This window comes from Hypanus sabinus, chromosome 19, assembly GCF_030144855.1.
Source record: "Hypanus sabinus isolate sHypSab1 chromosome 19, sHypSab1.hap1, whole genome shotgun sequence".
Lineage (NCBI taxonomy): Eukaryota > Metazoa > Chordata > Chondrichthyes > Myliobatiformes > Dasyatidae > Hypanus > Hypanus sabinus.
Window position 1 is genome coordinate 56969894 of NC_082724.1, and position 19254 is coordinate 56989147.

Here is a 19254-nt window from a genome sequence, read left to right on the forward strand (position 1 = left end):
GGGTGGGGGATGTGGAGGATCAGGCACGATTGAATGATGGAGCAGACACAATGAGCCAAATGCTTAATTCTGCTTCTGTTTTCTGGTCTTCTGATTCTGATCATCTGCTTTGTGTGGCATAAAAGCTCAGGTGAGATTTTGGTGCTGTTCCTCCCCCATATCATGCACTATGCACTCAGGAAAGGGGCTTACTAGCGTAGGAACAAGTTATTAACCTGCTTTTTAAAAAGAAACACAGATCTTCCCTTCTCGGCTCCACATTGCTAAGTGTTTTTTGCATAAAATTAGTGAGGATTGTGCTGTGCAGCTTGCAAGTGTCTTCACACATCCAATGCCTTCATAGCATGTCCACGACACTCTAATCTACCGTAGGTCTTTGGAATTTGGGAGGAAACTCAGAGTCAAAGGGAGAAAATACAATCTCCTTACAGTGGTAGGGATCGAAGCCCGGTCTTGGAGCTGGTGCTGTAATAGTGTTAAACTAAGCACTATGCTATCATGATGCAGGGCCTCCCTTATGAAGATTCAACATTGTATGGAGAAAATATACAACATGCTCACGCATATTCTCAAAGGAGCTCAAGATGTTGGTTTTCAGACCAAGCTCCTGTGCATTTGGCTGTTTCAGCCCAGCTCCTGCAGGGTAGATGTTCACTGAGAACAGATCATAATCTTAAGCAATGTGCTTTGAAGACTGGGTCCAAGACAAATGGTTAGTGGTTTGGGCTCAATGTACAAGAGGCTTTACCTTGTGTATAGTGAACATTTGGACATGGGGCGGGGGGGGGGGTGACACATTTGGGGCAGGGTATGGAAGCTCTAAGATTTCTATAACTATAGATGGTGTTAATGGTGATATCTGCTGTCAGAAATGTTTGTGTTCTTTTCCCTGGTACTTTGGCTAGATCACTACCCAAGGATTTTCTTTTTAATAAGAGTAAGAAAGATGTCAGTAGTGGTTTGGTCTTCTCAGTAACTCCTGATCTATTTTCTCCTCCATCAGTTAATAGGTTGCATCATTGGGAGACAGGGCAGTAAAATAAACGAAATCCGGCAGATGTCAGGTGCTCAAATCAAGATCGACAATCAGGTTGACGGTTCGACCGAGAGACTCGTTACAATCACGGGGGGTGCCCTGAACGTCAACTTGGCACAGTACCTCATAAACGCATGGTAAGGAAACCCAGTGGCCTAGCCCAGCACAGTAATGGAAGAGGTAGCACATAAAAGGGACAGGAAGGAAGCTTGCTGGCAGGAGGCACAGGTTTGATGTTGGGTTACGGTGAGCTATGCACAGAGTGAAGGGCACAGTGGATGGAGTCAAGTCAACTCATGTAAGCACCCAGTAAATTAACAGGGTGTATGGGAGGGGGACAGTTAGGAGCACTTGGTTCTCAATATGTACTGAAGTCTTGTTTTGAGCTCACCCGCACATGCTTTCATTTTCCCAGACTCTGCAGGTGTCATTCCACATTAGGAGAATGATCTGAAATCCAGTTCCTCTCCTGCGTTCCTTCCCTTCCCCTCCCCTCCACCCCCCCCCCCCCCCCCCCGTCCATTGGACACAAAGGCCTCTGATCGTTGCCTTCTTGCAAGGATCTTTGCTGGACTGAGTACTGGCACAGTTTGTCCCTTCTCAAACTGATAATCATAGAGACAGCACTGAAATAGGCCCTTCAGCCCACCCAGTCCATGCCAGCCATCAACCAATTATCATTTACATAAATCCTATATTAATCCTATTTTTTTTATTCTCCCCACATTCCCATCAACTTCCCATCCCCTCCCCCCAGATTCTACCCCTCACCTACCCACTAGAGGCAATTTACAGTGGTCAATTAACCTGCCGACCCGCACGCATTTGGGATGTGGGAGGAAACTGCAACACCTGGAGGAAACCCACACGGTCACAGGGAGAACGTGCAAACTCCACACAGACAGCACCGGAGGTCAGGATTGAACCTGAGTCTCTGGAGCTGTGAGACAGTGGCTGTACCAGCAGTGCCACTACGTTGGGATGTTTGGGGAAATGCTTCAGCTCTGTGGTTAGTTTCTTATTTTCTCCCCTCCTGTATTGGGGTACAGTTTCACAAATACTGTTTACCCTCTAGTAACCCACCTAAGTGATAGCACTGATGTATCAAAAGGACTGTTTGTCATTATGCATTGTTTAAAGGTGCAGGTCAAGTGTGCTCTGGCTCAGTCACAGGCTAAAACTTGGCGTAAGTTACCCCAACTTGAACCTCTTTATCCTTCTATCCCAGCCAGGCCTTTAACACTGATGGCTGTTTAATTGGCTGATACTGGTTCAATCAGCTGACAGTAGGGATTGAACCTGAGACTGTATTGGTTGGTGAGGTTTGGGTCTGTCCATTGTTGGTGAAGCTGTGAGAGACTTAAGATTACAGACACTGAATGTTCAGGTTCCCTTGGCTACTCTAATGAGTTCACCAACCTTTCTTAGAACACTTAAAATTTAAGATAAAATGGTCAGTATTGCAATGTTTTATCTTCTATTTGCTTTTCCACTCCCCTAAGCCATGCACCAATCTTTGGTCAAATTTGGCATTGTGCCCTGTCACTAGGTTTGTCATTGAGAAGCCCAAATAAAGTAGTCAAGGCTAGTGGGCACAGATCATCATCAAGGACCCTTTTCAGACAAACAATCTGGCCTTTAAAGAAACAGATCGCCAGACTGAAGAAATGTGAATTGTATAGTTACCTTTATTTGGAAGGCACAGGGTGTGTCCAGTAAAGGAATAACTGGGATGAGAGAAGAGACCAAAATGTGTAGCGAGAGCAAAAACCCTTTCTGATGCAGCTTTCCAGCCAGTTTATCCCTCTTTCATGGGTTTTATAGAAGATGGACATAACTTGAAGAGCTTTCTAACCAGAAGTGCCTGTTCTGTGCTTGGGGTGAAGAGAATGGTTTGCCCACCAAGCCATTTCCTCAGCTGAGATTTGAGTAGATGTTTGTGGCTGTCTACTGGTCGGTGACAGGACCCAAGGCTGAAACTGGCTGAGTGTGGCTCCATTCTGTGTACCCTTCATAAGATGGGGTGTCTTAGGTGGTTGAAGGTCATTGAGCTGAGAATGCCCCCCTTGCATGTGTTTATTGCCTTGTGTATGTGTGTGTTTTAATTCAATACTGAAGTATTGAACCTGTGGCATAATGTATCCTTACATTTGTTTTAATATCATCCTTCACCACCCCTCCTTAACTCAATCTTCTTCAATTCCTCTCACCTAATATAACCCTGACCTCTCTCCACCTCTCTTTCTTTACAGTTTAGAGATGGCTAAAACCACCTCCCAGAATGCTTCCATCACGACCCCAGTTGACCTCAACATGACCTTCTCTCAGCCTGCCAACCCTGCCTCTTCCCCACTGGCATCGATGAGCTCCGCCCTCCCATCCTCTCTGCTGAATGCCCCCTATGCCATTCCCATCTCCAGCCTCCTTGGCATGAAAAATGTTCCCTTCCTGGCATTGTCTGCAGCCAGCTCGGGGCCTTCTGGGAGCATGTCAGCTTACACAGCCAAAATCCCCTCATCCAATGGGGTTAAGAAGTCTGAGCGACAGAAGTTCTCACCGTATTGAGAGGATGGTGCAGCTGCCCAGACCCTGTGTAGAACTAGTGAGGTAACGAGTGAACGGGAAGGAGTCATGGGGAGAACCATTCAGATTTGTGAATATTGTTATTTAGGAGGTCTGTTTTCATGCAAGTCTGTACCTGCAAATCAACCCCAACCCCTTAGAGTGGCTGAATAGTCTTTATTTGATTCCCTTGGCATTTACAAAAAAAAACTAACATTCTTAACAGCTGGTGCTGTTCAATGATTTTAAATTTCCCATTGGTTAAATTAATCACAATCAAGACAGTGGCTCAGTGGGTTGCATACACTGCCTGATGAATAACTGAGCCACTGGGCCAAGCATTCCTTGCATTCACTTTCAAGGCAGGATGGCAGTGATCCTCGGTGACCAGAGTGGGCGAGCAGGGGAGACATCTGTCTGTGTTTCCATTCCTGAACGGCATCAGTGACCTCTGCTGGAACAAGCATCAGAAGGCAGATCGACCAGTGGGTGGGATGAGGGTGCAGAGGGGACATCCAAGCCAAGTTTGCTCAACCCTCATCTCTCCTGGCACCAGCAGGGTCAACTACTGTCTGATGATTAACTGACCTGTAGGTGTAGGAGTGGGGTTTGTCTGTTAGCTCCTACAGACCTTTATCCCAGCTAAGTCACTGCCTCTCAGAAGAGAAGGGAGTAATGTGGAATGTGAACATGTTAATTAATATTTGGAGGGGGTGGCATTGTTTATACTGATAACAGCTTGCTGTGCATTTTGGATATCGGGAAGATGTATTGGAAGTCACTGGACATTTGGGGCTTGGTGCATTCTGTCAATCGAACCACTTCTGTGCTGTATTTTGCATTATTCAGATGTTTAAGGAGTTTAGTTATACCTGATAACTTCAGGCAATATTTCAACTTTGAATAATTACAATGGAATTATTTTGGTTTTCTCTCCAAGTATGAAATGACCACAGTAACTGCTGAGGCATAGTGAGGGGAACAGCCAGTAAACACCTCTGGTCCAACCTCAAGAAGTTTTCAAGTGTCTCATACCAGTTCCATGTATCTAATCCCTGACCCTTAGCGCACATAATGAAAATTAAACATTAACTGACTATGCAAAGTTACACATAGACTTAATTTTTTAAAACTTACAAATATATCTGATTTGACTAATGCAGCCATCCCCAGAGGACAGATTTCTGTAAACTGTTGGAACTGGACCTTTTCTGGTTTATTTAGAAAAATGAATCATATTTTCCCAGTTCCTATGCGGCTCCAATGTTCCCAGTGCAGAATGGAGCATAGCAGGACAGACATGAAGGAAAAAGTTCTTTGTACAGGCTATAGTAGTGGTTGCCAACCAGTCGGTCGCGATCGACCGGTCGACCTTTGAGACTTCCCCGGTAGATCCTGGGGGAAAAAATGTGCACCGGGCAGAAAAGACTGGAAACAAAGCCCTGCAACCGGGAAACAACCTCTCCCCTCAAACAGCTGTCTGCAGCAGGAGCACTGCTATATCACCATTATCCTAATTGGCATCAACCTATCTTTATAATGCAGACATCCCACCTCTCCCAGAAGTTCCAGGAGTTTCCCGCATATTGATAGCGGCTCCCTGATGCCTGCAAATTTATATACAATATCCCTGAAATCTTTTTTAAAAGAGAGCACACTATGGCAGAGTTTTCCAAGAAAAGGAAAATATAAAATGTATTTCATCCCAGACTACACTAAAGTGTACCCCTGCCTAATAGGGGTCAAAAATAATGACAGTATTGCTCGCTGCACTGTTTGCAACAGTGACTTTTCTATTGCCCATGGTGGGTTAAAATGTAAAAGACATGTTGAGGTGAGTTTAATAGGTGTCATTAGCATAGCTAACATTATTTAAACTAGCTTGCTAGCTGCTAAGGAGCCACTTTATTGCAGACATCCCACCTCTCCTGGGAGTCTCCCACAAATTCCCCACCTCCCTGAAATGAGTTTTTGCAGGGTGGGATGTCTGATAATGCTCACATTACAATACTTCTCCCCCTTTAAATTCCAATGTTCCCCAAATGTAAAAGAACTGGGAAACAAAAACCAGTGATGTCATAAGCTTGCGAACCTCTGAAACTTATACCACAGACTCAGTAACAATACAAAACATCTGGAAAAACCTGGCAGGTTCAGCATTCAGTCTAACAAAGGGAACTGTCCATTCAAATATTCAGTCTGTCACTGCTGAGGGTGCTGTGCTGCAGCAGATGAAAATTATTAAATCTAAGTACATGAGCTGTCTTACTGACAGACACCTCACAGATTGTGTCAGACTGGCTGGCTGTAGTTTGAACCAAATCTCAGGGAACTGACAAAGTATTCAGCCCCAGTCATCACACTGAGTGCAACAGTCAGTCAGTTAAGATAATGGTAACGTAACAACACTCCCGCTACAGAAAGCTGCCTGCAAAGAGAGGCTGCTTCCGGGGCTGCGGGGCTCCACTTCTGGTCCTTCTGCCTGGTGCGCATGCATGTGTCCAAACAATTTAGTAGGGTTGATCTTGCCTTTCATTAAGACCAAGTAGGGGATCTTGGGCTTAAAAAGGTTGGTGACCACTAGGCTACAGGATTGCAACACATCTCATGAAGATGCACACACCCACACAGGCACAATAATACACCACACAGTCTCACATCACACTTGACAGCTTCTACATTAGACATTCCACTCCCTTGCACGTGGGCCATTCACTGGACACCAGTTTTGCCAGGTAGAAGGCGGTGTTGGTGTTAGAATTGGAATGCAAAAATGCTGGTTTCCAGCAGTACAACATGCTCAAGGCCTTGCTTACACCAAGTGCAGTCTTGCATTCTGCCTGACTCGGGCATATGTTGGAGATGGGTGCTGTGAGGTGCACTCTTCAAATGCAGTGTGGGAGGACTCTATCTGCCCTGGGAGTGGGCGGTAGGACAGTGTAGGGCAGACAAGTTCCTTACCCTCAGAGCAGGTCCCATGAAGCGTTCATATTTGCCTCCTCTAGGCTGTTCTCTGAATGCCAGTGGCGTCCTCGTTGACCTGGGACGCAAGACCTCGCAGGAAGGTTGGACAAAGCCTGCAATTCCGCTCCGTAGAGCTTGAAGCGCTGTGATTGACGTGATGACGTTGCCCTCACTTGAGATGGTATTGAGGGTACTTGTTTAGATGAGCCAGTGTGCTGAGTCCTTGACTGAAGAAAGTTTTGTGTAATGATACAGGCGGAGCCTCTGTGCGTGTGCACACAGGGTTCTGGGCAGATGGCCATGTTTAAAATTACAGACCCAGATCTTCGTTCCCCCTTCCCACCTCTGTCTTCATCCCGCCTCTGTCCTCATCTTCTTGTGTTGTGGTGTTCAAATTCGCTCTCCATTTTCCTTTGCAGTTGTTTCTTTTATATTTCCTGTTATGTTTCGTTAAATAAAAGTTTTTTATGCAACACAAATTCCTTTTATAAAATCTTAATAAAAGTTTTTTGGCACATTACAGGAGTTTTCTGTGACATTTTTTCTTTGAGATTTCAAAGATTCCTACAAGAACAAATATAGTAGGTGGTGAGTTGTGGAATCTGAATGGGCTGGGTTCACACTGAAGGCCTGTCCATTGGTAGCAATGGCAAAGGGCTCACTATAAGTAGCTATCAGGTAATGAGTGCAGGCTCATTTCATTCCTCAGTGATGCCACTGGGAAAACAGTCATCCACCAACTCAAAAGGGGCAGTGATAAATATTGTGTCGCAACCTTGGGTTAGTTGGACCTATACCATCTGCATTTTTTGTAAAAGCCTGGGTCAACTCTAGGATTATCCTCTCTCCTGGTTTCAGTGCAAGTTTGTATTGAGGCTTAATAATAGTTCCTATGCTTGCTCCTTTCCTGTTAATGCAGCGATTTCCATTCTTTTAAATTGCTAGTGATTTCAAACTCTGATCTAGCTTGCACTCAGGAGACACTCCCTGTTCCTTCCTTTCTGGATGCTTGGGCCCTGGATGTTACTCACACTTACTATGCAGCCAAAGCCCATGTGCCAGCCTCATGTATATCACTTCCTGAGCAAAGAAATATCAGACCCGGGGCTAATGCCTTTCAGAGTTGGGGTGCTGTGTTCATTTGCAACCAGGAGCAGATTGGCTGTTCCAACTCAGCACAGCCTGGGACATATGAGTCAGGCTGTTGGTTGTGTATGAGTTTGCCTCTTCAGTCTGGGACTGTCCTCGCCACTTTTCTAATCAGTCTTGGATCTTAAAACCATAAGATTTTGGAGCAGAATTCAGCCCTCTATTTGATCATGGCTGATTTATTTTCCCTTTCAACCCCATTCTTGTGTTTTCTCCCCATAACCTTTTAACACCCTTACTAAGTACATACCAATCTCTGCTTTAAGTATACTGAATGACCTCCCTCTAGAGCTGTTTTTTGAAATAAATTCCACTGATTTACCATGTTCTGGCAAAAGAACTTCTCGTCCCTGTTCTAAAGGACTGTCCTGTTATGAGGCTGTGCCCTCTGGTCCTAGACTCCCCCGATGTTGGAAATGTGCTTTACATGTCCACATGATCTAGTCCTTACAATATTGGGTTGGTCTCAGTGCTGTCCCCCTGCCCCCATTCTTCTAAACTGCAGTGGATACAGGCCTGGAACCATCAAACACACTTCATATGTTAAACCTTTTGTTCCCAGGTTCATTTTTGTAACCCTCTGGGCCCTCTACAATGCTGGACATACATTCTTACATATGGGGCCGAAAACTGCTCACAATATTCCAAATATGGTCTGATTGAATGCCTTAGAAAGCCTCAACTTTATTACTTAAAAGTAACTGGAGCTGCAATTTGACCTTCCAGGAATTGTTCACTAGTGTTCAGTCCCTGTGCATCTGATTTCTGAATTTGCTCCCCATTTAGAAGATAGTCTATGCCTTCATTCCTTGTACCAAGGTGCATGACCTTACACTTCCCTCCACTGTATTCCATGTGCTGCAGATCTCCGGCTTCCTCCCTACTACCTGCCCCTCTACTTGTCATTGCATCATCAGCAAACTTGGCCACAAATTCCTCAGTTCTGTTTAACGTATAACATGAAAGTAATAGACTAAACATCAACCCCTGCGGAACATCATCTTGCCAGATCATTACTCCTGACCTTGTTCCTCTGCCAGTCAGCCAGTGCCCATGCTAGTATATTTCCTGTGATACCATAGGCTTTCCTTTGTCTATTCTGCCTGTTACTTCATCAGAGTACCCATAGACTTATCAGGCAACATTTCCCCTTGAGGAAGCTGTGCTGACTGACCTATTTTATCATGTACCCGGAAACCTCATGTTTCATAGTGGACTGTACCATCTTGCCAATCAGAAAAATCAAGCTAACTAGGCTATAGTTTCCTGTGTTTGCCTCCCTCCCATTTACATGACAAATGTTGCCATCCGATTCCACTCCCCAAAGGATGTCCCCTGAGCACAATGCAGTTTTCAAATATCCATTTCACAGCACCACATTCTATCACGTACCCCATGTACAATACCTACATCCCACGGTGAATCACTGTTCATTGTTCCCATGATTGAGAAGTTGCAGCAACTGAGCACCTGTACCACCCTCTGCAATTGGATCCTCGACATCCTAAGCGGAAGACCACAATCTGTGCAGATTGGTGATAACATCTCCTCAGTGATGATCAACACTGCTGCATCTCAGGTGTGTGATCTCTATATATCCATGACTGTGGCTAGGCATACTTTAAATAACATTATGAATTTGCTGACAATACAATCATTGTTGGTAGAATCTCAGGTGCTGACGCGAGGGTATAAGATATACCAACTAGTGGAGTGGTGCCGCAGCAACAACCTGGCACTCAACATCAGTAAGATGAAAGAGCTGATTGTGGACTTTAGGATGGGTAAAATGAAGGAACACATGCCAATCCTCACAGGGATCAGAAGTACAGAGTGGGCAGTTTCAGTTTCCTGGGTGTCGAGATCTCTGAGGATCTAACCTAGTCCCAACATATCAATGCAGTTATAAAGAAGGCAAGACAGTGACTACTTCATTGGGAGTTTGAAGAGATTTGGTATGTCAATAAGTACATTCAAAAACTTCTTTAGATGTACTGTGGAGAGCATTCTGACAGGCTGCATCACTGTCTGGTATGGGAGGACCGAAAGAAGCTGCAGAGGGTTGTAAATTTAGTCAGCTCCATCGTGGTTACTAGCCTACAAAGCACCCAGGGCATCTTCAAGGAGCAGTGTCTCAGAAAGATGGCATCCATTATTAAGGACCTTCATTACCACACAGCGTGCCCTTTTCTCACTGTTACCATCAGGTAAGAGATACAGAAGCCTGAAGGCACACACTCAGCGATTCAGGAACAGCTTCTTCCCCTCTGCCATCCGATTCCTAAATGAACATTAAACCCTTGGACGCTACCTCACTTTTTAAAAAATATATAGTATTTCTGTTTTTTTTGCACAACTTTTAATCTATTCAATTTACATATACCATAATAGATTTACTTATTTATATATTATTATTTTATTGTGTTTTTAATATGTATTGCATTGAACTGCTGCTGCTAAGTTAACAAATTTCACATCACATGTCGGTGATGATAAATCTGATTCTGATTCTGGTTTCACTTGCTATCGAGAGAGTTCAAATGAGCAGGGCATTCAATTATCCAAATTCTGAGCCTTGTTTGTCAGGTTCTATGTTTGCTGATCCCTCTTCTTGTATCTTAGGGGGATGTTATGTTCCAATTAATTTCCCTAGCTGCTGGAAATCCTTAGCTGTATGAAACTTTGGCCAGGCCACATTAAGCGTATTGTGCACAGTTCTGGGCATGGAAGAGATTTATCAGGATGCCACCTGGATTGGAGAGTAGTGGCTATATGGAGAGGTTGGATAAGCTTATGTTGTTTTTCTCCTGAGCATTAGAAGACCAGAAAACAGGAGCAGAATTAATCTCTGATGCCCTTACTAATCAAGAACCTATCAACCTCTGCTTTTAAATATACCAAATGGCTTGGCCTCCACAGCTGTCTGTTGCGATGATTTCCACAGATTCACTACCCTCTGGCTAAAGAAATTTTTCCTCATAGAGTAAATAGAAACAGGCCCTTCAGTCCATCCAGCTGTGCTGAAAAAAGTATTCTGCCTAGCCCCATTGACATGCACCCAGAACCCGTAGCCCTCCATACCTCTCCCATCAATGTATCTATCTAAATGTCTCAAATGTTGAAATCAAACACACATTCACCATTTACACAGGCAACTCATTCCACACTCACCACCTTCTGAGCGAAGAAGTCCCTCCTAATGTTCCCCTTAAACATTTCACCTTTCCCCTTAACTCTTGACCTCTAGTTCTAATCTCACTCAACCTCAGTGGAAAAAGCCTACTGGCATTTACCCTATCTATACCCCTCTTAATTTTGTATACCTCTATCAAATCTCCCCTTATTGCCTTAGACCACAGGAAAAAGTCCTAACTCATTCAATTTTTCCCTATAAATTAGGTTCTCAAGTCCTGCAACAAACTTGTAAATTTTCCCTGCGTTCTTTCAATCTTATTGACATCTTTTCTGTAGGTAGGTGGCCAGCACTGCACACAATGCTCTAAATTTGGCCTCACCAACGTCTTACATAACTTCAACATAACATCCCAACTCCTGAACTCAATACTTTGATTTATGAAGGTTAATGTGTAAAAATTTCTTTACAACCCTCTTACCTGTGATATCATTTTCAAGGAATTAACGGATCTATATCCCCAGATTCTTCTGTTCTACCACACTCTACAGTACCACTTACCATTGCATGTCCTACCCTAGCTGTCCTTCAAAAATGCAACATCTCTCACTTGACTGCATTAAATACCATTGGCCATTTTTCCAGCTAGTCAAGATCCTGCTGAAAGCTTTGATACCCTTCCTCACTGTCCACTACACCTCCAAATTTACAGAATCAATTTATTGTGTATCAGCCAGATTGTTAATAGATGACAAACAACAGCGGACTCAGAACAAATCCCTGCAGCACACCACTAGTCACAGACCTCTAGTCAGAGAGACAACCATATACTACCATTCTCTGGCCAATGTCTAATCCAATTTAATACCTTATCCTGAAAACCAAGCATCAGCCATGATCTCAAAATGGTGGTGCAGGCTCGAAGGGCCGAATGGTCTACTTCTGCACCTATTGTCTATTGTCTATTGTCAATCTCCCATGCAGGACCTTCTAGTCCCATCTAGACAACATCCACCACCTTTCCTAGTTCCATACGATCAGTTGGACATGACCTACCACAAACAAAGATATGTTGACTACCCCTAATCAGTTTCTGTCTATCCAAATACTTAGATAACAGTCCCTTAGACTACCCACCTTGATGTTAGCCTCACTGGCTTTTGATTTCCAGGCCTATTCTTAGAGCCTTTTTTAAACAGTGGAACACCATTAGCAATCCTCCAACACCTCACCCATGACTGAGGAGATTTTGAGCACCTCTGCTATGGCCCTTGCAATTTCTCTTCTAGCCACCCACATAGTGTGAGGGAACGCCTTGTTAGGCCCTGGGGATTCATCCACCCTGATTTGCCTCTAGAAAGCAAACACCTCCTCCTCTGTAATCTGGTCTACGAACTTACTAATGAAGGGTCTTGGCATGAAACGTCACCTGTTTACTGTTTTCCATAGATGCTGTTGCCTACTGAGTTCCTCCAACATTTTGTGTGTATTGCTATGAACTCACTGCTGTTTTGCCTCACGGAGACATGGCTGCAGGGAGATCAGACCTGGGAAATGAATGTACAAGGGTATACGTGCTATCGTAGGGACAGAAATGTGGGCAGAGGGGGTGGGGTGGCCATGTTGGTGAGGAATGAGATTCAGTCCTTTGCAAGGGGGGACATAGGGTCAGGAGAAGTAGAGTCTGTGTGGGTAGAACTGAGGAACAGTAAGGGCAAAAGGACCCAAATTGGTAAATGTTGTTTACCAAGGGTAAATCATGCTTGACTAATCTGTTGGAGTTTTTCGAGGAAGTAACCAGAAAGTTAGATGGGGGAGATCGAGTGGATGTAGCGTACCTCGATTTTCAGAAGGCATTTGGTAAGGTCCCACATAGAAGATTGGTGGGTAAAATCAAAGCTCATGGCATTGGGGGGAAGGCACTGACATGGATAGAAAACTGGTTGGCAGATAGAAAGCAAAGGGTAGCAGTGAATGGGTGTTTCTCAGAATGGCAGGTGGTGACTAGTGGGGTGCCACAGGGCTCGGTATTGGGACCACAGCTGTTTACCATTTAAGTTAACAATTTAGATGAAGGCATTGAGAATAACATCAGCAAATTTGCTGATGATACTAAGCTGGGTGGCAGTGTGACGTGATGAGGATGTTAGAAGAATTCAGGGTGACTTGGATAGGCTGGGGGAGTGGGCGGATACTTGGCAGATGGCGTTTAATGTGAATAAGTGTGAGGTTATCCACTTTGGGAGTAAGAACAGGAAGGCAGATTATTATCTGAACGGTGTAGAGCTAGGTAAGGGAGAAATACAAAGAGATCTAGGAGTCCTTGTTCATCAATCACTGAAGGTGAATGAGCAAGTGCAGCAGGCAGTGAAGAAGGCTAATGGAATGTTGGCCTTTATTACAAAGGGAATTGAGTACAAGAGCAAGGAAATCCTCTTGCATTTGTACAGAGCCCTGGTGAGACCACACCTGGAGTATTGTGTACAGTTTTGGTCTCCAGGGTTAAGGAAAGACATCCTGGCTGTAGAGGAAGTGCAGCGTAGATTCACGAGGTTAATTCCTGGGATGTCTGGACTGTCTTACGCAGAGAGGTTAGAGAGTCTGGGCTTGTACATGCTGGAATTAAGGAGATTGAGAGGGGATCTGATTGAAACATATAAGATTATTAAGGGATTGGACAAGATAGAGGCAGGAAATATGTTCCAGATGCTGGGAGAGTCCAGTACCAGAGGGCATTGTTTGAGAATAAGGGGTAGGTCATTTAGGACAGAGTTAAGGAAAAACTTTTCCCAGAGAGTTGTGGGGGTCTGGAATGCACTGCCTCGGAAGGTAGTGGAGGCCAATTCTCTGGATGCTTTCAAGAAGGAGCTAGATAGGTAACTTATGGATAGGGGAATCAAGGGATATGGGGACAAGGCAGGAACCGGGTATTGATAGTAATTGATCAGCCATGATCTCAAAATGGCGGTGCAGGCTCGAAGAGCCGAATGGTCTACTTCTGCACCTATTGTCTATTGTCTCACTTCTTTTGACTCTGTGTCTGTCTCCTGAGTAAATGGAAGTCTCTAATATCTCCCTCATCACAGCCAGCTCCATGCATATATGACCACTCTGATCTTCAAGTGGACCAATTATGTCTATTGCAATCCTATTGCTCTTAATATATCTGTAGAAACCCTCAGGATTCTCTTTCACCTTATGTTAAAAAAAACTTCACTCCTTCTTTTAGCTCTCCTGCTTCCTAAGCGTTCTGTTGCTTTTCTTATACTGCTCAAGCACCTCATTTGTTCCTTCCTATGCACCTTCTTAACCAGGGCTTCAATATCTCTCAAATACCAAAGTTCCCTAAACCTGTTGGCTTTGCCTTTTATTCTGACAGGAACATACAAACTCTAGAATGTTCACTTTTGAAGGCCTGCCACTTAACAAGTACACCTTTGCCAGAAAACAGCCTGTCTCAATCCACACTTGCCAGATCCTTTCTGATATCCTCAAAATTGGTCTTTCTCCAATTTAGAATCTCTACCTGAGGACCAGACCTATTCTTTTTCACAATTACCTTGAAACTAATGGAGTTACAGTTATTAAGTGCAAAGTGTTTCCCCTACATGGACTTCTGTCACCTGCCCTTCTCATTCCCTAGTAAGAGATCTAGTATCACACTCTGTCAAATTTGGGACTTCTATTAAGGAAACTTCCCTGAACACTCTTGACAAACTCTATCCCATATAGCCCCTTTACAGTATGGGAGTCCCAGTCAATATATTGGAAGTTAAAATCATCTACTATCACAACCTTGTGTTTCTTGAAACTGTGCAACCTCTACAAATTTCATCCTCTAAATCCTATTATAGGTGGTCTATAATCCCATTAAAGTTCAAAGTACATTTATTATCAAAGTATGTATGCAGCATATAATCCTGAGATTAATGTTGACATCCCTTTCTTATTCTGCAGTTCCACTCATATAGCTTCAGTAGATGTGCTGTCCAGTTCATTCTCATTGAGAACAGCTGTGACATTTTCCCTGACTGTTAATGCCACCCCTCCCCCTCTGTGATGTTTTTTAAAAAATTTTTTTATTAGTTTTTCAAAACATTTTACAAATTAAAAACCCCAAATCCCAATGAGGAACATTAAAACAGTGCAAAATTAAGCATACAATAACAATATGCTACAAAGGAAGAGAATTTAGCAAAAAAAAGCACCTGAATTAAGGACAAGTAAGCTTAGTGTCCTCCCCAAGCCCCACAACACAAGAAAAAAACAACAGCAACTCCAGACCAACCACAACACAATATAGAGAGTATAAGTCAGGACAGCCAAACTCCCAGACTGTGAATACACTCAGCAACAGAGGGTAATAATGCCTTCTAACAGAAAAAAAAAGGAGCTGAAAGCAAGGGACCGAAAAGGAAAAAAAAACCCTAGTGAAGAGGAAGGTTATGAGAAAGTACTCGATAAAAGGTCCCCAGACCTTATGGAACTTTAGATCCGAATTGAGAACTGAATAATGAATTTTTTCGAGGTCCAAACAGGCCATGATGTCGTTAAGCCATTGAGCATGAGTGGGCGGGGCAACATCTCTCCATCTGAGGAGGATCAAGCGTCTAGCCAGGAGAGAGGCAAAGGATAATATTCGGCATTTGGTCGGACCCAGACATAAATCTGTCTCGCCCCAAAAATCAAACAGAGCAATTAAGGGGTTTGGTTCTAGGTGCTGATTCAGAATACACGATAACGTAGTGAAGACATCTTTCCAGAATTTCTCCAAGCTTGGACAGAACCAGTACATATGGATGAGAGAGGCCACGCCCCTCTTGCATTTATCACAGAGCGGACTAACGCTAGGGTAGAATCGAGATAGTTTAGATTTAGACATATGGGCTCTATGAACAATCTTAAACTGTAAAAGGCAGTGGCGAGCACAAAGAGAGGTTGAGTTAACCGATTTGAGAACTGAATCCCAGCTCTCCTCAGATAAGGAGATATTTAAATCCTGCTCCCAGGCCATTTTGATTTTATCCATGGGGGCCCGTCGTAAGGCTGCTAGTTTATCTCGGATGATTGATATTAAGCCTTTACCTAGTGGATTCATGGAAAGAAATAGGTCCATAGCATTTTTCGCAGGCATTTCAGGAAAGTTAGGAATTAAAGGAGCAATAAAGTGTTGGATTTGGAGATATCTGAAAAAATGAGCATTGGGCAGATTGAACTTAACAGAGAGCTGCTGAAAAGAAGCGAAGCGATTATCAATTAAAAGATCTTCAAAATGTCTAATGCCCTTCCTATACCAAACCTGGAATGCTGAATCGTATGTAGTAGGTAAAAAAAGGTGATTATGAGCAATAGGGCTGGAAACGGAAAACCCCTGGAAACCATAGCATTTCCTGATCTGAGCCCATATACGCGTGTAAAAATAAAGTGTATATAAAGTGTGTCTAAAGACACATATAAAGTGTGTCTAACAAGAGGATTAGCTATTGATCTGGGCAGACTACTAGGGAGTGCAGAGCCAAGAAGTGCAGAGATAGATAATTCTTTAGTGGAGCTCAGCTGCATCGCCACCCAGTTAGGGCATTCAGGTTGGCCATGGAAGAAAGACCAGAAGGTAGCACAACGTATATTAGCTGCCCAATAATATAAACGAAAGTTAGGTAAAGCCATGCCACCCTCTTTTTTAGATTTTTGGAGATGGATTTTATTAATTCTAGAGCACTTATTCTGCCACAGATATGACAAAATAATAGAGTCTAAGGAATCAAAAAAAGATTTAGGAATAAAAATTGGGATAGATTGAAATAGGTATAAAAATTTGGGGAGAACATACATTTTAACAACATTAATACGACCTACCAAAGACATAGATAGAGGTGACCATTGTACCAGACTCTGTTTTATAGCATATGAAAGATTGGCAAAGTTTTCACGAAAGAGATCTTTAAACTTCCTTGTGACTGTAATTCCAAGATAAGTAAATTGATTATGGACTACTTTAAAAGGGAGATCATGAAATGTTAGTTCTTGTGCTTCTTTATTAATTGGGAGAAGTTCACTCTTATGTAAATTAAGTTTATAGCCAGAGATCTGGCTAAACTGGTCAAGAAGTGAAAACATTAAAGGTAAGGATGTAGACAGATTTGAGAGAAAGAGTAATAAGTCATCAGCATAGAGAGAAACTTTATGCTCAACACCCCCTCTCCAAATCCCAGTCAATTCAGGGCAGTTTTGAAATGCTATCGCCAGAGGTTCCATAGCCAAATCAAAGAGAAAGGGACTTAAGGGGCATCCCTGGCAGGTGCCACGTTTGAGATTAAATACTTGGGATTTCTGAAAATTGGTTAAAACAGAGGCAGTAGGACACAGGTACAGCAATTGGATCCAAGAGATGAAACTTTGACCAAGGTCAAATTTTTCTAAAACTGCAAAAAGGTAGTTCCACTCTATATGATCAAATGCTTTCTCTGCATCGAGGGAAATAACACATTCAGGAATCCCAGTTGGAGGTGAGTATAAGATATTAAATAGACGCCAAATGAATGGCCTATGTTTTCCGCTCCTATGCCTTATGAGGCTTGGCATTTGCCTGTGAATTGGCATCTATTTAAACCCTTCAGTGTCACCTCTGAGCCTCTTACTAAAGGTTAACGAAGGATGGACTTCCATTATAAGTCATCAATGGCAACTTGGAGACATCCCAAGACAAGCCATGATGCATTGAGATGGGAATAACTCCATCTGCCCTCTGTGGAAAGTCGGGGTTGGGGTAAGTAATGGATCCTGTTAAGTATGTGCAGAGTAAGAATGACAATGGAGTAGTAGGATTAAACATTTTTACAAAGTCATGTTAGCCAGGGTACGTGCTAGGCAATTACAATGTGGGAGCGACGAACCAAGCCCATTGAGACAGAAGCATATGCACTCCAAAGCCTGCACAAAAAGAGAATGCCTCACGCTAGTACAGAGGTTCCCAACCCCATGGTCCACGAACCCTTTGGTTAACAGTAGGGGTCCACGGCATTAAAAAAGTAGGGAATGCCTGCGCTAGTAGGAGGCCCAACTGATTCACCATGTGAACAATCAGCTGTATGTGCACTTGCAGGCTAATTCTACTCCTATGTCTCATAGTCTTGCCACATTCTCACAAACTGATACAGTTCAGTACCCTGTTCTCTTTTGGAATTGAGGTGATTAGAGAGATGGAAGTGAAGGAACTCTTAGGAGGCAGTGATCATAACATGATTGAGTTCACTGTGAAATTTGAGAAAGTGAAGCCAAAATCCGATGTGTCGGTATTTCAGTGGAGTAAAGGAAATTACAGTGGCATGAGAGAGGAACTGGCCAAAGTTGACTGGAAAGGGACACTAGCGGGAAGGACGGCAGAGCAGCAGTGGCTGGAGTTTATGCGAGAAGTGAGGAAGGTGCAAGACAGATATATTCCAAAGAAGAAGAAATTTTTGAATGGAAAAAGGATGCAACTGTGGCTGTCAAGAGAAGTCAAAGCCAAAGTAAAAGTAAAGCAGAGGGCATACAAGGAAGCAAAAATTAGTGGGAAGACAGAGGATTGGGAAGTTTTTAAAAGCTTACAAAAGGAAACTAAGAAGGTCATTAAGAGGGAAAAGATTAACTATGAAAGGAAGCTAGCAAATAATATCAAAGAGGATACTAAAAGCTTTTTCAAGTATATAGAGAGTAAAAGACAGTTGAGAGTAGATATAGGACTGATAGAAAATGATGCTGAAGAAATTGTAATGGGAGATAAGGAGATGGTGGAGGAACTGAACGAGTATTTTACATCAGTCTTCACTGAGGAAGACATCAGCAATATACCGGACATTCAAGGATGTCAGGGAAGAGAAATATGCGCAGTCAAAATTACGACAGAGAAAGTACTCAGCTGAGCAGTCTAAGGGTAGATAAATCTCCTGGACCAAATGGAATGCACCCTTGTGTTCTGAAGGAAGTAGCAGTGAAGATTGTGGAGGCATTAACAATGATCTTTCAAAAGTCAATAGATTCTGGCCTGGTTCCAGAGGACTGGAAGGTTGCAAATTTCACTCTGCTATTTAAGAAGAGGGCAAGGAAGCAAAAAGGAAATTATAGACCTGTTAGCTTGACATCGGTGGTTGGGAAGTTGTTGGAGTCGATTGTCAAGGATGAGGTTATGGAGTACCTGGAGGAATATGACATGATAGGCAGAACTCAGCATGGTTTCCTTAAAGGAAAATCCTGCCTGACAAACCTAATGCAATTTTTTGAGGAAATTACAAGTAGGCTAGACAAGGGAAATGTAGTGGATGTTATGTATTTGGATTTTCAGAAGGCCTTTGACAAGGTGTCGCTCATGAGGCTGCTAAACAAGTTAAGAGCCCACGGGATTACGGGAAAGTTACATACGTGGATAGAGTGT

At 43.3% G+C, this 19254-nt stretch overlaps 1 protein-coding gene across 13 annotated transcripts in view; it reads left to right on the forward strand.

Moving 5' to 3' along the window:
* The window catches only part of pcbp4 (poly(rC) binding protein 4), an 86653-nt gene extending 79571 nt beyond the window's left edge, over positions 1–7082 (forward strand). For 11 of the 13 annotated variants that reach the window (XM_059944461.1, XM_059944460.1, XM_059944459.1 and 8 more), the window contains 2 exons: positions 1004–1173; positions 3289–7082. In XM_059944461.1, coding sequence (XP_059800444.1) covers positions 1004–1173; positions 3289–3601 — 483 coding nt within the window. In that variant the 3' untranslated portion in view covers positions 3602–7082. Of the gene's footprint in view, positions 1–1003; positions 1174–1793; positions 2046–3288 lie in introns of all 13 variants that reach the window. The other 2 variants (XR_009506851.1, XM_059944469.1) reach the window with 2 other exon arrangements.
* Positions 7083–19254: the final 12172 nt, after the last annotated feature.